The sequence below is a fragment of the Dermacentor variabilis genome, chromosome 10 (genome assembly GCF_050947875.1).
Source record: "Dermacentor variabilis isolate Ectoservices chromosome 10, ASM5094787v1, whole genome shotgun sequence".
In the NCBI taxonomy this organism is placed as follows: Eukaryota; Metazoa; Arthropoda; class Arachnida; order Ixodida; family Ixodidae; genus Dermacentor; species Dermacentor variabilis.
The window spans coordinates 65,436,061-65,457,720 of NC_134577.1; the positions used below are offsets into that span (position 1 = coordinate 65,436,061).

General features: G+C 47.3%; 2 protein-coding genes across 2 annotated transcripts in view; one reads left to right on the top strand and one right to left on the bottom strand.

Annotated features, from left to right (window-relative positions):
- Positions 1-384: 384 nt before the first annotated feature.
- On the top strand, positions 385-13,019 carry LOC142559823 (membrane metallo-endopeptidase-like 1). Its single transcript, XM_075671494.1, has 10 exons — positions 385-739; positions 1,389-1,604; positions 4,637-4,898; positions 7,686-7,968; positions 8,747-8,997; positions 9,113-9,304; positions 9,928-10,069; positions 10,580-10,941; positions 11,893-12,069; positions 12,271-13,019. Exons 1-10 carry the CDS (start codon positions 385-387, stop codon positions 12,518-12,520), a joined length of 2,490 nt encoding a protein of 829 aa, XP_075527609.1. The 3' UTR covers positions 12,521-13,019.
- A 704-nt stretch (positions 13,020-13,723) lies between these two features.
- Positions 13,724-21,660, bottom strand: part of LOC142560664 (dnaJ homolog subfamily C member 21) — a 28,813-nt gene continuing 20,876 nt past the window's right edge. The window contains exons 8-10 of the mRNA XM_075672909.1: positions 20,956-21,098; positions 16,781-16,877; positions 13,724-16,011 (exon numbers count right to left, since the gene is read on the bottom strand). Coding sequence (XP_075529024.1) covers positions 15,813-16,011; positions 16,781-16,877; positions 20,956-21,098 — 439 coding nt within the window. The 3' untranslated portion in view covers positions 13,724-15,812. The remainder of the gene's footprint in view (positions 16,012-16,780; positions 16,878-20,955; positions 21,099-21,660) is intronic.

Here is a 21,660-nt window from a genome sequence, read left to right on the forward strand (position 1 = left end):
AAGGAGGAATGAACGTTTATTGTGAGAAAGAGCGAGAAAGTGTTCTTTCTTCGCCCTAGGTCGGCGGCTCTCTTAGCCCAGAAAGTTGTTGGCTAATGCCGCAGCCCGGGCCCGGTCCACCAGACTTCGCTGATCTTCCAGGCTCTGTGCCTTTAACATTGCCTCCCACGTTTCTTCGATCGCTTGTAGCGGTTCTGAGGCATCATCCTGATTGTTTTTCTCGCGATGTGGGCACACCAACACCATGTGTTGGAGGGTGTCTGGTACATCACAATATCGGCATAGGTATGAGAGCGGATAGGAGAAAAGGCTTTTTGTCCACTCCTCTGTAGTGGGTAGGCGCCATTATTTAGGGAGCAAGCAAGCAAGCAAGCAAGCGACGCCATGGGAACTCCGAACCCCCGCGACGAGCTCATCAACCGGCTGGTGGACCGGCGACCAGCCTGCGCCTCGCACAACCTATACCGCTCGGGCGACTACGACTTCATCATCCTGCTGGCCTTCCTGGCCGCGGTGGTCGTGGTGTTTGTGCTGTTCTTCCAGTACGACTTCGGCCAGAGGGTGCAACAACGCGTGGGCAGGACGGCGAAGACGAGGAGGGCCGCCTATTACCGTGACACTGCCAGCACCGGCCCGACCCCCGACGACCACCAGGCTGTGCCTCCCGGGGCTCTGAGAGAGGTGCCGACCCTGACCGAGCCGCCACCTTTCGAGACCTTGACACCCGAAGAGCGTGCTGGTGAGCATAAGGGAGGAAACGGGGCGTTCTTCGCAGAATGACCAAATGAATTCGGGCGTACAAGCGAGTGACATTCACAGAAGAAGCCATCATAAAGAAGAAGAGAAGGACGCTTAAGCGGAAATCAGTGTTAGGCTTGGTTTTCTCTGGTGTCGTTTTCCTTTACCGATGGCGCATACCCACTATGGGGGAGTATCCAAGAGTCGGATAACATTACTAAAATTTGGAGAGAACCAAAGGATCAAAATATGTTATAATATCGATTGTGTCGTTCATAATACGTTTGTGACTAACAAAATATTTAGCCTAATCTGAGCCCCTTTTGCTAAGTATTTAGCGAAAGAAAAATCGCCTTAGGACGAGTAGAAATCACAAGATATAAAAAACGCAACAAAATAGGCATACGAATTGCGTTGCACAGCAACAAAATGGAAGAGCAGAAAAAAAAAGAGGCGACGGGGCGTAGAAAAACATCTCAAACTCGTTCTATATAGGTTCCATTCAGTGAGTGAAACATTTTTTGCAACAATGTTGCGCTTACCTAGTCAGAAATCGTGTGGAACGAGGTTAAAAGCGCAGTGCTTCAGGTGAGTCTTGTAGGAAACTGCATACGATGCATGGAGTTCACAAGTTTTCGACGCTCGCCCAGTCCCTGAACAGCCGATCACGGCCGCGCGGGCCGAAGAGCCGGTGACGATGATGGCGCCGGTCCGGACCGAGCGGACGTTCGGCACCTGTGACGGGCCAGACTGTCGAGAGATGGCCGAGGAACTGCGCGCCACCCTGGACGACGGCGTGAGCCCCTGCAGCGACTTCTACCAGCACGTGTGCGGCAAGTGGGTCAGGAACCACACGCCTGAACTCGGTGAGCCAATGCGTGCCCTGTGAAAAGTTGAGGTTTAAGGTAAGTGCGTTTAAGGTAGCCCCTTCGGGCTCTCTCCATTTTTCCTAATTCGCAGCCGGGCGCTTCTAGGCATTGCACAACATTGGCAGCATCGTTTGTTCCAATGAAGACGGACTGCCAGTTTCACACGCTGGGGATTTTCATTCGCGCATGAGTCCAACACGAGAGCCAAGTCTATACAGTCTCCGCGTCATATAGGACAAGCCAGCTATGCTGGTACGCGCCGACTGAAAAATCGATTTTGGGGCCCTTAGTACGGCAAAGTGCTTCGCGGGAAAGCTAGATCGTCAGAAATGTGACAAAAAAAAGCCTATTGTGCGCGAGTACTTAATAAAAAGCAAAAGCAAAAACGTGTCGCATGCATCTTGAAACACTTCCCAATGCATCTGTGCGGCAAGCTTGAATATTACGTGCCAAGTGTTTCAGAAAAGCGACTTCGAGGGTACACTGGTGCTTGCTAGCTCTCAAGTGTCAAACTTGTTGTTATGTGACGGGTTCACTTATTTGATTATCTTTTTCGGTGTTTTACGTCGGAAATGTATATTTCAATTGGCCGCAGAGGTGCTTTACAAGTATGCCAGACGTGAAACAGCTGATGTTCTCATGTCTGACGTTCCTGTAGAGTTCTCGCATGCACTTCACATTCTACACAGAACATACTGAATAATTGAATATTCTTAATCCATTCAGTATCTGTACACTGTTTATGACTCTGGAGGTGCAAGAAGTGTGGCTCACTTAGCCCAACAAGGGGCATGGCTTGAGCATGAAGTTGACTTTGGCGAGAATGGTCTTGCAAGCAAAATATAAATATAAATAAAATAAAATATATGAATATAAATATAGTATATAAATATAATACATAAATATAAATATATAAGTATAAACATATAAATATATTAAGCGATAAATATATGTAATTTAACAGCTCAATGCGTTAAGGCGTCATCCGTAGCAGTAAAGAGTCCATAATTCATTAATTTTCGTTAAGGCGTCCTGAGTACAATTAATCTACTCGACATATCACAAGGTTATGAAATTCAGACCTGCCATTCTTTGACATTCAATGCTACCACAGTCGTAGCCAAAACCTAGTAAACTTGGTGACAAAATAATAAAGCTTGTTTAATTTGAAGAATTTGACTGTTTTCGAATTCGTAGACCTTGCACTGTAAAGGGACGCTGTCAACAGAATGAGCTGTACAAATGTTTATGAAGCGTCTCAACAATATATTCACGCAACCACGGCCGAAGTTTTACACTTGCTCTATGGTGTCTACAACGCCGGTAGGTCCGTATAATCAACCACTCCCAAAAATCAGGCAATTGAAAATTCGGTCAGCGAATGCGTTTGCATTCTTTCCGCATAAGTTCTGCCCTAAACCTAGGCGCAGATCTAAAGCACCATGGGTGCCAATGTTGACAATCGCCAACAGGCTCTAACAATCGGTCATTCCTGCGACAAGATCGTAAAAAGTGCCTGCTGGGATTTATCGCTCACGGCCAACGCCGCCGACGCCGACACCGACGCCGACGACACCGGCTTTTCTGCGACACGAGCTCCTTAACGCTGTCGCGTTAAAAGGTTGGCAGATGTAGAATGCGCATAGATGTCGCAGCTCTTGATTTCGAGTCCCTTCTTCTGTGCGGCTGCAGCAAGTTGCAGCTTCTGCAACGCTGCTCTAACTTAAACGAAAGAGACCGAGTTCAGAGGCACTGCGGCTTCAAACTTACTCAGAACAAGGAACACGGGGAATCTTGTTGTTCCTAACTTCGCGCCTACAGAACAAGCTTGAAAAATACTTGCCAAAGGAGGTTGCTCGACTTGCCATTATTTATTGACCTATTAAAGGCCCCTCGGGGAGCTACAAAAGCGGGGAGCATATGCAGAATAGGCAGGTCACTGATCTTGCACAACGTGGACCGGAAGAGAAAGAAAGCGTTACTTAAAGAAGTACTGATAGAAATAGCTTTGTCTTGTTTTTATTACTTCACAGAATAGCCGTCGAACCAGTAATTACGTTATTTAGTCTCAACTGTGCAAGAGTGCAGCGAATACTTAATTGTGTTAGCGTTTTAATACGACCGTTTCAAAGCGCGCGCAAAAAAGCAACGCGGCTTCGGACGTGAAAGTTTACCTATTTAGTCGCCGAAACTTGTTGTGGCGGTCTCGTGTCACCGCATACCACTGACGCGTACACTCACACGCTGTGTTCTTGGTGTCCAGAGCGGAGTCGATTCAGTACTCGGCGGAACAATAGGAAAGAGAGCGTCCCCCTGCGTTTGCAAGAGAAGCGAGCAACCGCCAGTCTGGCAGCTTTCGGAGACATGGGCTTTAACCATCAAACCCCGCCACCTCCGCTTTCGGTGACGTGAGAAGCAACCTTTTTCACGTCCGGGCCGCGCTGCTCGCACGAAAGGTGCTGTAATGATTAAGGCGAAAGCCTTGGACGGCTCGTGAGACAAAAGATCCGATGTACGGCTTTGCGCCGTCCGGCGTTATTGCGCCGAAATTCGTGGCACCAAAATTCGTAGGGAGTTGGACGCACGACCCTGCGGTGAATGCTAATAGCTTTGTGAGCGCTGTGTTCTTACTCGCGTTGAAGCGAGAAGTAGCACGAAGGTGAATTCGCTCGCTCTGTGGGTCCTATTTCGAAAGCGATTGTCTTACGCGACGGACGCAGGGGCGGACGGACGATTTTCCTTGTAGGGTAAGCATTACGCATTTAAAGATTTCATTGAGGACTTCACTTACATAAAGGTAAACATAAGCGATACACGCGTTAGCAAGTTAAATGGATGTTACATGTATAAACTCTGAAGAGTTATGTTCATTTGCAATGAATCAGTATATTCCAGTCTTATTAAATAGAATTCATAATCGTTCATGTCAAATGTTATACTGTACTTTCACATAAAAGTGTTGGAGAGGCTTTGCAAGCGTCCGAGTCTAACGCGACCGTCACATCAATGATTGGTCACTTTTCTCACAGGGGAGGCGCTGGTCTCCGAGCACACCTTGCGCCATCGCCGCCTGGAGCACCAGCTGCTTGTCGAACTGCGCTCGGGCACCGACGACGGCTCGCTACGGTGGCCCTTACGCTTGTGGCGAGGCTGCAGCAACACCACGGGAGAGCCGCACTCGCATGACGTGCTGCGCACCATCTTTGCCTTGCACGGGCTGGCAGGCTTTCCTTTCGGCGCAGCCGACAGCCACAGAGACATTTCCATCACAGCCGCCAAGTACGCTCAATGGTGGGCAAGGCGGGTGCCGAGGGTGCTGGGTTGGCTGGCCCTCTTGTGTGTGTGTTCTCTGCTCAAAACACAAAAAGAGCGCCGACGACTCCATTTTAGAGCGCAGCGCGACGGCGACGTCCCTCGGCGTAACCAAGCGAACCAGCACAGCGAAGGACGAACGAGCGAACGGGGAGCGCAGCGGGGGATGAAAGACGGCGATAGCGAAGAGAGCTCGAGTAGGAAAGCGGAGGAGGAGGGTATGGCGAAAGCGCGAGGAAAAGAGCGCAGTGCGGCGCAAGACGGGCTCTGCGGTGACGACCTCTACGAGGTGGCGCCAGAGTAGCGCGCCGTCGTCTGTTCACAGATGGCATACGGCGAGCGCGTCCACCGGTACCATATTTGGAAACAAAGCGCTGCATGAGCGGAGGTCTGTCTGCAGCGGCTGCTGTGAATCGCGCCCACGTGTCACCCACGCGCTGCCTCTCGCGATCTCCCGGTCATCGAGGCAGTCGCGCCACACTTTATTCCATCTGCAATGGGTCGCACGAGACAAGTTGTCCGTGCCAGCCAATATATAGCGAAATGAGAACACGTATAGAGCGGCGCTCAAATTTCGCATTAGGGACTATCGTAATCGTCGATGAATTTTTTTTCAGGAGTAGCTCATTTTCAGACATTGGAAAATATTCAATATTATCGTACTTCTAGTGGTGGAAACAATTTAGACAAAGTACCACATGAAGATAGAGACTTGGGTTGATCAGTGTAGTAAGTGATCAAGGAAAGTCTAAAGGAACTCTAAGGGGTCCTCAAGAAGTAGTCCACCTGTCAAAACATAGGCTGCGGATTGAGGCTTCCTCTATCTCCCCCAACTGTGTACATTCACTCTATATTGGCGCACTAGGTGCGAGCGTACACCACGATGGTGGCCGAGAACTCTCGAAAATTGAGTATACTTATGGGACCCTTTACCAGCACTGACTTGTCTTTGAATTGTTATTAGAGGTAACTCTACAGATTGATGAAAATGTTTAAAACGTACTCGTTCTTTTGTTCGTTTTTCTACTTTAAAGAAAAATGACCGCTTTGAAAGGTTTGGCTGGGCATGTGAAGTTTAGAAAATTTAGAAACAACTTTGTGCATCATGAAAAGCCAGTGAGAATATATAACGTCTATACAGTGTGTCTTTATAAACAATACAGATTTCTTTATAATGTTATAAACTAAGCGAACGTGGTGTTTTTGCGAAGGAGTTTCTAGGGTGAGGTGGACACACTTTGGCGCTAATAACGTGAGCTTGAGAAGGCTAACAAAATGAATAATTAACTTTTTATTAGTGCCTTAAAGGCAGTTGCGCCAATGGCGCATTTGAAGGCATGCAGTCACATTTTAATGCGCCCTCCCTGTCCTTCCGTCTATTCCTGCTTCCTCCTCTTAACCTTTTTTTTTTTAAATATATGAAGTCTCACTTCATTCGAGGTATTCATCATGAAACTTCAACGCTAAATTACAGGCAATATCGAAACCGAGCCCCGTGGGAACGGAGAAGAGGCGGCCCCGCAATAATATCAGATCGAAGCGACCCATGAAGACAAGGGCAAGAAGTTTGAAACCGAACGTCTCTGCCAGTCGCTGCAGCTACTGATATGGCACGCTTTGCCTGGCAAGAATGTGGGGCGGTGCGTCAGGTCAGGATTTGCCGCGGCACGCTATCAAACTTCGCCCCATACTTCTTTAAGGGACGTTGCCGCCTGACGCGCAGTGGGACACGCTCGGTCTCGCTATTGCCTCCATTGAGCTTTGGAATTTGATGGTGATTATACCGAGTCAAATGCGACTTTCAAAAAAAAAATTTAATGAGTCTACATGAAAATGGCACTGCAACCAAATCTGCCATTTAGACAAGTGCCCCCAAGGAACTAACTGAATGTTAAAGAATCTTCGGTAATTGGTCGCGTGAAGCTCAGGTTATTAGCGGTAAAGTATGTCCACCTTGTCTAGGAACTCGTCTACAAAAACGCCACGCTCGCTGCTCTCATTATTTTTTATAAAAATATATGTATGGTCTAAAAAAACACCCTGTAAAGTTGTGCATGCGTTTCATGAAATCGGTGATTGATTGATTGATTGATTGATTGATTGATTGATTGATTGATTGATTGATTGATTGATTGATTGATTGATTGAGAATAACGTCTCAAACCACCCAGGCTGTGATATACGCCGCAGTGGAGGCCCCAGATAAAGTTTGTGACGGCACGGACACCTTAAAGGTGCACCATAAATATATGTTGACAATCTTCTTTTTTTCTTTTTTTTTTATGTCCTGTTTTCATAAAAAAATTCACCTGCCGTGTCCGCGAATAGAACGCGTGACCACGTGCTGAGCAGAACGCCATGGGAGTGTAGTATAAACCAATGCGACGGTACAGAGTACACCATCCGCACTTATTACAACAAAGCAAATTTAATGAGCGCATCATTCCGACCCAAGTTGGTAACAAAAAAATACACGGACGTAAGAGAAGAAGAATAAATTTAGTCGAAAGTTTGCGCTTGGTGTGTGTTCTTCTCTTACGTCCGTGTCTTTTTTGTCGCGCAATAATACTTGAGTGAGAGCAAATTTATAATCAGTGAAACGTAGCCCCCAACACAAGGATCGTGCCCACCTTCCGCCTACTGCAACACGACGAAAAGTTGTTTTTTATTCACGAAGTGCCTCCCGGGATTTATCGCTCACGGCCAACGCCGACGACACCGGCTTTTCTACGAAACGAGCTCCTTAACGCTGTCGCGTTAAAACAGGGTCCTATCGCACTCGGGGCTCCCCGCACTCATCGACATCCGGGTCGTCAGGAAGCCCGCGGAAGACGTCCCGCCAGCCGACGGTCGCAGGGGCGGTAGGAAGAAGACCAGGACGCGCTCCTCCCCGGTGGACGCGCGACCGTCTCGACGGTGGGTCATCCGCGTGGGGGCGCCACGGCCGCTCTTCCGGGACTTCGTCAGCATGCGCGACGTGCACGACGAGTGGTTCACGGCGGCCGTGCAGAGCATCGCCGGGACGCGCGACATGCCCGAAATGGTCGAGGTGAGGACAGCACGGACGGCTCCGCCTCGCGCGTGATGACTCGTAAAAGAAGCGCTGTGCACAAACAGCTTTAGGCTGACGAGAATATAAGGTCCAGTATACGCGGCCTCCCGTGAAGGCGACGCCCTCGGGAATTCCAGAATATTCGCCGTTCAGAACCTTTCTAGTTACTCTTGTACCGAAAACCCCGGATCTTTGTCCGAGAGTGAACTCTCGAACTAATTATATCAGCCCCAAAGGCCGAAGACAAGCCCGAGCCAAGCAACTTATCAAAAGCGTTTCGAATAATCAAGAAGTACAATACACAGACGCCGCTGCGACTGCTAGAGGACACGTCATAGTAGCAGTTCGCAACATGCAGCGGAAAAGTGCCGAGATAAGTGCCTCAATAAACACAACATGCATAGCCACTGCCGAAGCTTCAACAATCGCGATGGCAATCAAACACAGCGACAGCGCCGGGAACTCGGCACCGGTTACCTCCGACTCTCAAGCAGCATGCAGAGTGTACGTACATGCAAGGCAGGCTGCCACGAAGCGCGCTGAGAATCTTAGGCGACGCACTTCAAAAACAGCATGCAATGATGTGGTGTCAAGGACACGAGGGCATCCCAGGCAATGAGAGGGCACACTCCCTAACTATCTATCTATCTATCTATATATATATATATATATATATATATATATATATATATATATATATATATATATATATATATATATATATATATATATATATATATATATGCACCGCATTCCATCGCCATTCCTTGCACAGATCGAACGGGCGCTCGTCGACCTGGCGGGACAGCGCGCCGGCGTCGACGACTACGTGCCGGCGTCGGTTGCACGGTTGCAACACTCGCGCCTCTGGAACTGGACGAGGTTTTTGCGCACCGCGCTGGACGGCGTGGCGAGCGTCGAAAGCCGCACCGCGGTGCTGGTCAAGGGCGGCTCCTTCCAGCGTCGCTTCGCGCAGATCGTCGAAAAGTTCGGCTCGCCCAGCCTGCACAACTACCTCGCACTGCGGTCAGTGTGTTAAATGATTCCGTCTGCATGCACCATACTAGACAAATAATTGTTAAGGGGTCCGTTTGTATTTAGTCTCTATAGGCTGGTCTATAGGCAAACGCTTACGGCGCAGGATGTACGTGCGGTACGCCCCGTTCCTGGACTGGAAACGATACCGGGCGCTGGTGGACGTGGCCACCGCGCGTCTCCGAGGCTGGGAGGACGTCGACCCGCCGGAGCACGGGGCCGAGCGCCGCTGCCTGCGATTCCTGTCCCGCCTGGTGCCCGAGCCCTTCGCGTACATGCTTTGGAACGCCAACATCCGGTGAGGAGGGGAGGAACACCAACTCTCCATGAATTGCTTTTCTTTTGCGTCAACTTTTGTTTCGTTTACAACGGACAGCTGCTGATCGAACACGCTCATGAAATGTGTACTGAAATACACGGTACATCTACGTGCGCTAAAGTAATAGCAGATTGTTTTGATATACCTGTATGTAATGTTTTACTTCAAGCGTTCAAGCGTTCAAGCGTTTTACTTCAAGCGTTCACCCTGTGAAGATACCCGAAACAAGAACAAAATTTTCATAAACAAATAACATTGTGCATGCGATCACTTAAAGAAAAAATTATGGCGTTTTACGTGCCAAAACCACTTTCTGATTATGAGGCACGCTGTAGTGGAGGACTCCGGAAATTTCGACCACCTGGGGTTCTTTAACGTGCACCTAAATCTAAGCACACGGGTGTTTTCGCATTTCACCCCCATCGAAATGCGGCCGCCGTGGCCGGGATTCGATCCCGCGACCTTGTGCTCCGCGATCACTGCGTCGGGACACCTCCGTGTGAGCGCCGGCCATGTGCCCATCGGAATAGCACATCGCCCTAAGCACTGCAGTTCTATTACCGTCCAATGACCGATGAGACAGTATCCTCTTTGCACCGCAGGAGTCTGCACCAACTAGAAAGCGAGCTCGGCGTCCTTACAGACCACGTGGTCGACGAGACACTCACCCTCGTCCGGGCGTTGAACGTTACTCCGAAGCTGACGAGCCGCTTCGGGGACGTCGTTTCAGGACTCAAGCATCAGGTGTCGGCGTTCTCTAGTTTTATTCAGTGACTTTCCGATGACCAGGCATTCGAACGTGCCTGGTCTCACCATAGTGTCGGATGTGCAAGTGGAATTTTATCTTCTGTCCGAGATGGCAGCCGAAGCAGTTGAGGAATATCACTGCTGAAGGAAACACGCTTTTCGTTTTCCTCAGGTCAGCTTGAAACACTGCAGCTTCACTGCAAAATATGGAGTTGAACAGTCTGCGTAATAGTTTCAAGCGTTGGATCCAGTTACATAGCAATTAGCAACATCAATAAGGACGTTATTGTTGCGAACTAAGTCACTGTGGGACAACGCAACATAGTCAAGTTCTCTTGTTCCGATCTGGCTCTCTGTCCAGCTGTCTGTCGATTTAGCGAGCTCATGCTCGGCCTACTTATATGACTTCAGGTGTCGCTCATCGTGTTACTTTCTATGTTGCATACGTAACCGCGTGGGTGTGAGTCGTGGTAGATGGAGCACGTCACACTAACCCACTCCTCGCAGTTGCTGGTGCCCACGTGGATGCGAAAGCCGAGCCTGCGCATGAAGTTCAGCGAGCTCGTGTTCTCCGATGCCGAAACGTCGCCCATCGTCTCGTGGAACGCCGTCCTGAGGGCGTCGTGGCGCAACGCGCAGCGCAGGCTGATCGACCGGGGCTTCGAGACCTTCTGGCGTGGACCTGCGCTGGGCGACGAGCCGTGGCTGGACGAGGACGAAGGGTACCTGGCGGTGCCTCCCGCGTCCGTCGATGATAAAGATTTCACCGGGGACGCATTCTACGAGCTCCACTTGCCGAGGTTAGGGCTCGACTTGGCCAGGGCCGTGGTGGGACTCTTCCTCAGGATGGCCTCCCGCCTCAAGCGAAGGTGAGGCGAAAAGACAAAGCGCGGACGGCGTGGTACGCACTGCTAAATATTTTCGGGTGGGGCATAGCGCCGTGCGTATATATACGCTACGAGAGAAAGATGTCGAAATGGATTCGGCATAACAATGTGCCTGAAAGTGACAGCATAGCCACCTACCTGAGCCTATAGCAGGAAGCTACACACGAAACCCATACGAGTTTCTTGTAGGGAATACGTTGGTAACTTTAGTTGCTAAATCGACTGCTACGGCAAGGCGGTGTTTTGGGTTCAACTCCAAGACCAGGACAGATTTTCTTCGACTATGAAGTTTTTTGAGCAGCTCGTATCGATTTCCGTAAGGATTTGCGCCAAGCTTATGTGTGTGCTCAGAAGAAACTGCTATGTTACGCTGTATAAAGACAACGCGTTTTTAAAAACGAGCATTGTCACCTTCCGTTCCCTCTGCTGAAGTGAACTTGGTATAGCCACACACATACACACACAAAAAAAAAAACGCAACTAAGGCAGCTTATTACACTGAGGTAAAAAGCTGGTACACTGGCGAATTGATCAAAACCGACTTGTGTCATTTTGGTACGCAGCTGGCTGCACTAGGCTACTTACTTCCGTAACGTCACGGAGTGGATCAGTAATGCCTGTTCCCATGCATCTGCGCTATTTCGGGAAGCACAACGGCGTCGGGTGACGTCGTATCAAAAAAGATGAGGTGCACCAACATCCTGCGGCAACCACACGACGCCACCGTTCCGCTTCCGCGTCTATTTCACGTGTCTTCTCCTACAGTTGAAATCGTTTCATTAGATCACCACGTTCCATCCGAAATAGCGTCGCACGTTATGATGACTGTAAGTGCTAATCAAAATTAGTCGATGCACTGACGTTGGACAGCTCGAGATGGTGGGTCAGTCTTAAGCCTGTCAGACATTGGCTGTCGGTGATCGATGCGCGCAGGTATCCCGCGGCACACCTGAGGCTAGAACTGCTCGCCGACTGCCTGCGGAAGCAGTTTTACCATGACAAGCAAGCCAGCGAACTGGCCGCGCACCACGACGCAGTCGACGTCATTGCCCTGCCCGCTGTCCTCCATGCCTTCCGGAAGCGGTTGCTGCGGGCTCAAGGGAATGGAACGTAAGCTCTGCTCATTCACCGCAACGCTCGTCACATCACTGCATCGACGACAAAATTTAGTGCAACCGCTTTACTACTTTCCTTGTTTGAGTTGGTTGGTTGGTCACTTAGTTAGTCTGTCTGTTTTTCTATTTTCGCTTGTTTTTTTGTTTGTTTGTTTACTATACGGTAGCGCGTTTTGCTTCTACCTTTCTCTAACAGTAGTACGTCTATGGTCGGCGACGCACGGTCGAGATCTCGCTCCACGGACAGACTGTTCTTCTACGAGTTCGCCCGAGGCCGGTGCGAGGCTTACGACGACGCGTACCTGCACCAGAGGACGCACAGGGGCGCACGTTCGCCCGCCCCCTTCTTCGTCAACGGCCCGTTGAGGAACACGAAGGAGTTCGCCAGGGCGTTCCGCTGTCCTCGCGATTCGGACATGCGCCCCAAACGAGTCTGTAGGTTGTAGGAGTGCGCAGCACCAACCATGCCGAAAGCGCGTCTAGGTTAACTTTAAGCGCTTATGCTTATATATTTCCTTTTGTTCGCACTTATCGTTTGTAAACGTTCATTCAACTTTCGTTTATTTTTTATTTTTTCAGCAGTTCATAAGCTTCACCCAACTGAGAAATACGTTTCTTCCTCTGCTTTTAATTTGCTAACTAGCGCAAGGACAATCTCGAATACGTAGCACGGCTATCAAAGCTACCCGCATGGTTGCTGTACACTACGAATATACCTATTTCCTCCGATCGCGTGCTGTGTCAATCGGTATTATGAATATTTGCAGCGCATAAAAGTTCGGTAATAAACGCCCTGAGCCATTTTTTTATTCATGCAGAGTTCCCAAATTATAATCGTACGTTCAAAATAACGAAGCATTAAAAAACTTATGTAAACGTTTATCCTCGGGAGAGTTTCACTGTTGCACGTTAAAAAGAGGAATAAAGTCGTCTTTTCGGAACTAAGCAAGCTAAACAATTTCTTGAACTCGTTTACCATCAAGACGAAAAGACTAATCAAGGGAAACCTTTATTATTAATTCGTGCACCGGAAAGTAGCACGAAAATGAAAAGCAGGAAACTCTCAAAGGGACAGCGTCCAAGGTAAATCACGAAACACGCTCACCTTGAGCAGCATGGAAATTCGCCGCCACAAGAGACCAGAAAACAGAAGCGCGAGACGTCGGCGACAGCTACCAACGTTTTCCGGCATCCCGCCAACACTTCTGCGGCGGTTCGGCCAGTTCAGGCCGGGGGGGGGGGGGGGGGGCTTGTCTTGGGCAAGTCTAGGTTTGCCCGGACGCTTGAAAGTGTGGGTCCGAAGTGCGCGCGCGCGCGACGCACGGGCGCCGCGGTTTTCCTGCTTCGTCATCGGCCCGAGCTATGCGCCGCACACGTCATCACCACGAGCTGACCGCGGGAATCGGCGGACGATGTGTACGAAAGGCGAAAGGAATTTCGACACTGGCCGAGCTTTGCTGCCGGTTGTGAGCATAGCGTCGATAACTCTGTCCGAGAAGGGTATCTTTCTAGGCCATTTTTACTGAAGTACCACGAGCTGCGTTTTAGTGGCACGAGCATCGAGTGAAAGTTTTGTTTCTGGAGCAACACTTCCGGTTCGCCTCCTGAGACGACCGGGGACGAAATTCATAATAAATAAGAAAAAATAGTACAGTACAAAAACATGAGTTTTATTATAGATGTGATATCAGAGCATAAGTTTAGTTACGTTGAGTTACTAAATCATCTGGAATAATTAGAATTAGAAATCGCTCATTACTGCACAGAGCACAGAATCGTAGACATTAGAGACCCGCCACGTGAGCACGGCTTTGCCGAAATCCTGAGAAACCTGTAATTAGAAAGCGGACGTAACGACGTCACTAATGACGTCACAAGGTAGCATGACATTTAACCGGTTAATTAATGGAAAGCGGTTGCCTGGCGTAGACTGAACATCTGCCTAGCAGAGCGGATGTGACGTCACTCCCTTTCTCGCTTCTCTACCGGCGCTCACCTGCTCCCTCGCTCGCTCGCAACAGCTGCGCGAGCGCGCTCGTTGCATGCGCTTTCTCCTTAAAGCCCCTTAAACTTCGTAAAGTAGTGCCACGCTTTGAAGAATGCCGCCTCCTCCTCGCGCGCACTGGCCAAGGCCGACGCCGCGTCGCTATTGGCCTAATAGCATCACGTGGTCCCTCACGCCGTGCACCAGCACCATTTTTGCTCGAGAAGCGTCTACGGAGTGTCGAGGAGCGCATGTTGGCGCCGCTGCTACGCTTGAGCAGTGTAGGCGGCGCCACGGTCGAGGAGGGAGCGTGAAAGAGAGGAAAAACGAGGAGGAGGGAAGGCGGAGGAGGAGAGTGTCACTACTTTACGAAGTTTAAGGTGCTTTATTTCTCCTCGCCATCCCTCGCTCCTCGGCTGCATATCGTCCCAGGGGAACGACGTTCGCTCGCTTAACCGAAAGTACATCAACGCCGAGGTGCGAGTGCCACTAAGGGACACCCAAGTCAATGATGAGGGTTGGTTACCATTTTTTATTTCTCTTGAGATTTTGTGATGTAGTGCGTGACTGCTTGTACGCCTTTTCCATAGACAGTGCGACACATACTTTACGAGTGTTTACACAATAAACATTAGTTACGAGTCTGCACGTGTTTGTGGTGTCCACCCTTTTGTGTGTCTTTTTGCGCTCCACCCTTAAGCACAAATTTTCTGCAAGTTAGACGACTAAGTTGTAAACCACTGCCTGGCCGTGGCTGGATTCAATATAGATAACGAAGCAAAATTGTCGCTGTTACAAACTGCGTCAATCTTCGCAATAACACTAGTATGGTGTCTTACAGAAATGTGTAGCGCTGATATATAGGGTCTTTTTTTTTATCTGCACCTAATTACAAAAAATAGCCTGTGGGAAATAGCACAATTCTAACCCTTGATCTAAATAACTCAATGAGGCAGCAACTAGTTCTACAAGAGATCAAAACACTTAACTGAATAATTTACAAAGTATGCTAATTAAAAATTTTGTTAATTACGTTACGATGCATACTTCTATATACAATTTGTAGCTAGTGAATTTTGAAGGCATATCAACTTCGAAAGAAGTGTGTGTGTGTGTGTGTGTTTGTGCACGTGTGTGTTGAATAGGGCAGTGTTATAATGACCAAACATGTGAGCACAACAATAACTTCAAGAATCAGTACGAAAGCCATTTAGCTGGCCATTGTAAAAATTGTGCATGTAGTCTTACTTTTGAGATGACCCCATTTTCTGAAACCAACAAAAACAAACAACTGGGAAAGAAATAAAGATAGGATCATTCTACATAAGAAAAGCTAAAGAAAAGATAATTGCTTAAGCACATACATCTTTTCTTGCATAGTCAGAAAACAAGATACGAACGCTTTTGATCTCGCCGACTAATACCGATGCATGTATGCTGGTTCTGGGCCGACTATAAAAGGCTGGCATTCTTCGAACAAAAATTGAGCTGGCACCCAGCACTTGTCCTACAGTGCATGTTTTTTCTTTGTGTCCTTGCATCAGTCATGCTGCTTCAGTTTATCGTGAGGATTTATGGGGAAAACACACACATACACACACACCTCACCATGGTGTGCTGTGGAACACGTTTGCACAAGGGTTTCAGTGCACAAATTCTAGTTGCACTGGTAGGCACAGTTCCATTCAAGGCCATTTTCAATAAATGCTAGCGGTGAACCCAGAACCCATTATGTTCTCATAATCTGAAGGATTTTACTTTTTTGACTTCTTTTTATGTTTTGTCTTCGGCAGCTGTGTTTCGACATTGTCTCCAGCGTCTTGAGTTTCGGGAGGGGCCGTTTCTTCTGACCGAGTTGCTGTGCCGGCAAATTGGGCCTCCTCCTCCTGCATGGCTTCTTTGAGAAACTGCACGTTTTCCTTGTGCTTCTTTGACTTCTCATGGTTGGCGAATCTGCAACCATGTGAACAAACAGTTCACGACCTTGAAACAGTGTTTGCCGCACAAAAAGAACAAATACCATGTACTGCTACTCACTCCAGCCTAGAACAATTCTAGAATGAAACCTACTTCCACATGACTTCACTAACTTGTCACTAATTGATGTCACAAACTGACATCACCAACTCTTCAGTTGATCAACATAATGTTGGCAAGGACAAACACATTATGATCTTGTTAGCTGTAGATGTGTTTGAAAATGAGCAGACAAAACTTGCTAATAAAGACTGACACCTAGTGTTCTCATACCTTGGTAACCAATGTTAAACAGCAGATGCCTCTGTGATAGTCACAAGGGGACCCCCGAAACCAGTTTGCTTTTTGTTTGTGTATTAACAAACAGAGCATCTTAGTAATAACAATGAAACATTGTCCCCAACTTGTGTTTAGCATGAGAAGAAACTAAATGAGGCTGACTTTTTATTTCTTGCTGTTGAATTGGAGAGTAAGTAGCAACAGAGAATTCAGATCAAGGCAGGCGACTTGGCTGCTGTGCAATCACGTTAACCAACAGAAGCCATTGTGCGGAATTCCAAGCAACAAGCCAAGTTTCTTGGCTGGCCAAAAAATTGGTGATATGGCAAGCAACTGCAACGGCCAAACCCTTCATTAAAAAATTGCATGGATGTGGTTAAGCCTCAAAGGATTGCATGTTAACCATGCTAATCTATCTTGCTGTAAAACAACTGCAATAAAGAAAATTAAAAAGGGGAGCACTCACGCTTTATCAGATTTGAAGCACTTATCACAGGCCACACAGTAAAGTTCGTCTGGATCATCATCCTCAGACTCATCGGTTACTGATTCTGCACCATCCTCTGGAAAAAAAGAAAGGAAAAAGAAATAGTTCATTTGTTTAGTAGTGAAAAGAAGGCAAATTAATTTAGTTGCTTTAAAGTATAATTTGTCTCTTGAACAGTCAGCGAATTACTTTAAACATGTATCTTTTTGGAGAAATACTATTTAATAAACAGATCTAATTTTATGAGAACTGGAATGTGCCTGCAGGCTGTCACTATAACGCTGATCTTATCTATCATGTTACCTGCTAATTGACGGGCAAAAATAATTTTCTAATTATGAAGTGCCAGGAAGTCTCAATCCTTTTGCCAACTTTGTGCCAATATAATGTCGCCAACCGATAAATCAGACATGCTTGGTTATTCAGATAGGCTTGTGGCACTGTCATACATCTCACAAACTTAATGTATAAGGACAACTGAAATTGTGGACACCTTATAGCAGTCCGTTCAATAATTTGGACTCAACATGCACAACTGCTTGCTAATTCAGCCACCGAGTTGAGAGCAGAAAGAGTTATTTTGATACGTCGCTGGCATGGAGGAAGGCCGCAGTCACTGGCCATGTTGCTGGTACCTCCTTGAAATAGAAACTAGAAAAGCCTAGTTGATCCAGTATCACTGGCTGCATCGAGGCCAGAGGAAAAGCTATGACAAGTTGCTAAGGTGTAAACGCTGTGTTTGACGCATTTGCAGTTTGCCAAGCAAGTTACATGCAGCATCCAGCATCTTTCCTTTTATGTGTTAAATAGTGATGTAGTTTCGAGAGACTTCTTTCATTGCTATTATGAATTATTGTTGCTAAGATTAGGAAGCTTGAAGTGGAACCAACTCCACCCTCGATGTCTTCACCAACTTTGAGAGAACGGGACAATCCCTGTTGAGAAGAAAACTACGATCATTCAGCTATCAGATTGCGGTCGACCTCTGTTAAGTTGTTAGGGAAGGAGATTTGGTGCTTGCGTTAACCATACCTTTATCTATTAGTAGCGACACCATGACAATGATCGAAATACCGACTGACCAAGTCACAGGCAAGTGCATGCGCATAGGTGACGTGTTGACAAGCTTCTCTTTTTTGGCTAATTGTGGAATAAACCCACTTAATTTTCTGTAAATACGATATTGCAAACTATCAATTATTCAGACCTCATCGAGCATGAATTATCAGTTAGCGACTGTACTTCTAAAGGCTGGATGGAATGCACATTATTCTCTAATACTAGAAATACTTTCTAATTTAGCAATTTATATGCAGTAAGCAATTTTAGACATCAAAGAAACAAATCTGCTTCTCAATGGTGTAGGCTATGGTCAACAAAATAACCAACTAGCACTAGAGGGGAGCTGAAACACTTATCAAAGAATGGCCTCACTATTAAAAGATGTTACCTGACAAATCTCCAGGGGCAAAAATTGTTCAAATACTTCATATCTAAGTGGAGTTAGGGGTAGTTATCATACCAATGTGAGGCTCTTTCTCTTTCGTTTCCACTAGCATGTTGGCAGCTACACAGGAGGATGGCAAGGATGCAAGGACCCATCCAAAAGATGGTAATTTTTTTTCTCTTTACAATGCTATTTTCGATTCAAGCTTGCACGTTGCTCTCTCAATGCAAGATTGGCACTTGGGCTGCCTCCTGTCGCCACACTCCTGGAGCTATGTCACTCAAAGAGACCAATCAGGGTATGCTACAGTCAGTGGCCAGAGGGCTAAAAGCGGCACTCTGAGGTGGCCGCAGCATCTATGCTTCGCGGCACATCCTCTTGAAATTTCTGAGGCCACGAGTACCAGATGCAGCTACCTGCAACTGCCACGTGTAGAAAGGAAGTGCAAAGATCAAATATGAGGGCGAATCAGAAAGTCTTTGCCCCTACTTTTTTAATCTAAATTACAGCTGTAAATGCGAATTCAATGTATTGTTACGATTGGCCTGCGGGGGTACTGCTTTGCAAGGCTACCTCAGCCAGCTACAGGTGCTGCGATCAACCCGCGGGGGTGGCGTCCTTCAGAGAACCGGCGAAGACAACAGCACTAACAGACCATGAACTTCCTTAGGAGAACTGGAGACTACGGCAACGTTAATCCACCATGCGCCTTCTTCGGAGAGTCGGCGACGGCAGCAGGGCTGGCCACGTTTTCGTGGACCGTGTTTTGTTGGTTGATTTGCTGTGGCCTTCATGGTCCATTTGCAGCAAGAGAGCTTCTCTAACAAAAGGGTATTTTGCGGTGAGTTTCCTCGGGCCCCAAGATTCGTCACAGTCTGCTGACACTCGTGGCGACTACCGGACAAAGCCAGCTCTGGAATTAAGAGGCACTGGCTGGGGCAAGCGTGACCACCTGGCTACGAGGACCCGCTCAACTTGGTTTCTGTGAATCCAAAGTGCGTATGTGAATGTGTGAGCCCTCCCCCTCAAAGGCGGGTCGACTGTGCCCCAACGACTGTGGATAGTCCGAATGGACGAAGGTTGGACAGCAGTTTTCCCTTCCCTAGGGATCTAGGGAGGACAGAGGCTTTTTAAGCAGCAGTTTGTCGGCTGCTAGAGTATGCTCATGCTCGACAAGCGATGTGCTTGGTGCTTTGTGCTGTATGCTTCTTGCATGCTCCATTTGGGAGTCACGCTAGACTGTCGAAATGTATCTCTTTCTTTAATGTAAATATGTAAAAAATCATGTACTCCTAGTTCTCAATGAGAACAAGTTCCTCCCTGCAACCATGTCCCAAGCGTGAGTGAGTCCGACGATGGCATGGGCCAGCTACCACATAGTTCATGCCCGACTACAACCCTTACAACTGGATGCCAGCGGTGAGATCGTCTTACAACTCTTACAGTATCCATTCCCAGTGGTGGACCTTTCGGTACAGCACTGCTGTCTTTTGTTGAAATAGCGGGTGTGCTTCACACGTCCACGGCATATGAGCAACGAAGTGTGACTTGTTTTCTATGAAGTAAGGGATGGACGGAGAGTCTGGACCAGCCACCATACAGTCCGGATATCACCCCTAGTGATTTGCACTGGTCTGTTGAAGAAGTTCCTGGCAGGACCGCGATTCACATGCAACAATAAAGCCAAAAACACAGTGGTTCAGAGAGTCAGACAGTGGTTCCACAGTCAGCCGGACGAATTATACCACAGGGGCATCTCAAATTTAATGCTGCAATGGGACAAATGTCTGAACAGGTGGGGGGACTATGTGGAAAAATAGTGTAAGGTATATAGTGTACATATATTTGTAATTACCTGTATGTACCTTATTCTGGCTAATATGAGATAGGGACAAAACTTTCTGATTCACCTTCATACTCTCTTGGTCATTTTGAGATTGCAGACATATATCTTTCATTCATTTAGCTCAAAACTAGCAATGATAGTATCACTGAGAATGATTTTGTGATCACGAAATCTGCCAATACTGATTGGTTGGCTGTTTGAGACGCAGCTGCTCACGACATTGAGAATGAGAGTGCAAGCAACTTTTCATCGTTTTTGACACAAGATTGTAAAATTCCCTGCTGTAAGCAGTGGAATAATGTTTGGCACACATGTTCACAGGAGCCTCGTCTACAGATTGGCAACAGTCTCTTACTGTGCTCAAAAAGTGTTTCAGGGCCCCTTAAGTTTGGAAATCGCGATGGTGCAATAAAGCTCAAGGAAGAGTAAAAACTTAAAGCTTGTTTATTGGTGGCAGACAACCTACATTCAGGTTGATTGTGTCAAATTTCAGCAAATGCCGGTAGCATTACTTTGGCTGCAGTTTACCATAAAAGTGGACAATAGCTTGTCTGTTTCAACTGCAATTAGTCGCTTCTTGACACTATGCAATTCTTCAAAACCGTCTGTAAAATTTGTATGATTAGATTTTTGTCCATGTGCGCATGAATAAAATTCATCTTTCTACCTTGTAATAGCTACCTAAGCACTTGTCAAGCAGCCTAATGGCTTCTCGCAATAGGCAGAAGATGATAAGCAAACAGCACAGGCGGCAATGCTAGCTTGCTGTGCCTCTTTGTTGTCAGTATGGCGCAATGGAGTAATATCCTTAAAATGAACACATCACATCTCTTCCTTGCCAGCCCACAAAGTTGTGCTGACCTGCTGGCTGTTCCGCAGTCCCACCGGACTGTGCGTTGTTTTCTTCGCCAAACTGCGAGTCCAGCTGGGCCTCAATGTCCTTCAGCTGGACTTCAAGCTGCGCCATCGAACACCACTCAGACTCCTCATAATTCTCCATAGCTCTGCACAAAGGAAAACAAAAAGAAGCAAGATGGAGAATGCTGACGATATGACGGAACACGCTAAAAAACAAGGATGATGAAAGATGCATTAGAAACAGGAGGTTCGAAGCAGGGTCTGGGACTACTCGGAACATTCTATTTTTACTGTGAAACTTTCTTTGCCACGAGACATGCCAAGTATTACTAAGGGCTAACTCCACTTTTGGGAACAAACAACTGAAATTTTGGCGCACCATAGATGAAACACATAGGTGAGGTAAGAAATAATTGTTATGATTGACTTGTGTTGCTTTGAGCAGAACAAGTCGAAAAATTCACATTCGAGTTACCGTGTTTACCGGGTGTAGGTAGAGCCTTGTTCTACCTACACCCTTTCTTCCCTCCTAAGAAAATGGGTAAGAAAATTGCCTGCGCATCACAACTGGATACAAAACTGAAGCTGTACCATAATAGCCACATATGTACATAATTATAGGTACAGTAAAACCTCGCTCATTTAGATTTCAGGAGACCCAAAAAGAAAATGTCCAAATTAACCAAATGTAGAATTATCGAGGTTATC

Bases quoted from the DNA above. Each gene is read 5' to 3' on its own strand.
- LOC142559823 (XM_075671494.1), top strand. From the start codon at position 385: ATGGGAACTCCGAACCCCCGCGACGAGCTCATCAACCGGCTGGTGGAC. The intron at 8,998-9,112 runs GTCAGTGTGTTA...CTTACGGCGCAG, and splicing joins CACAACTACCTCGCACTGCG to GATGTACGTGCGGTACGCCC. The intron at 12,070-12,270 runs GTAAGCTCTGCT...TTTCTCTAACAG, and splicing joins CGGGCTCAAGGGAATGGAAC to TAGTACGTCTATGGTCGGCG.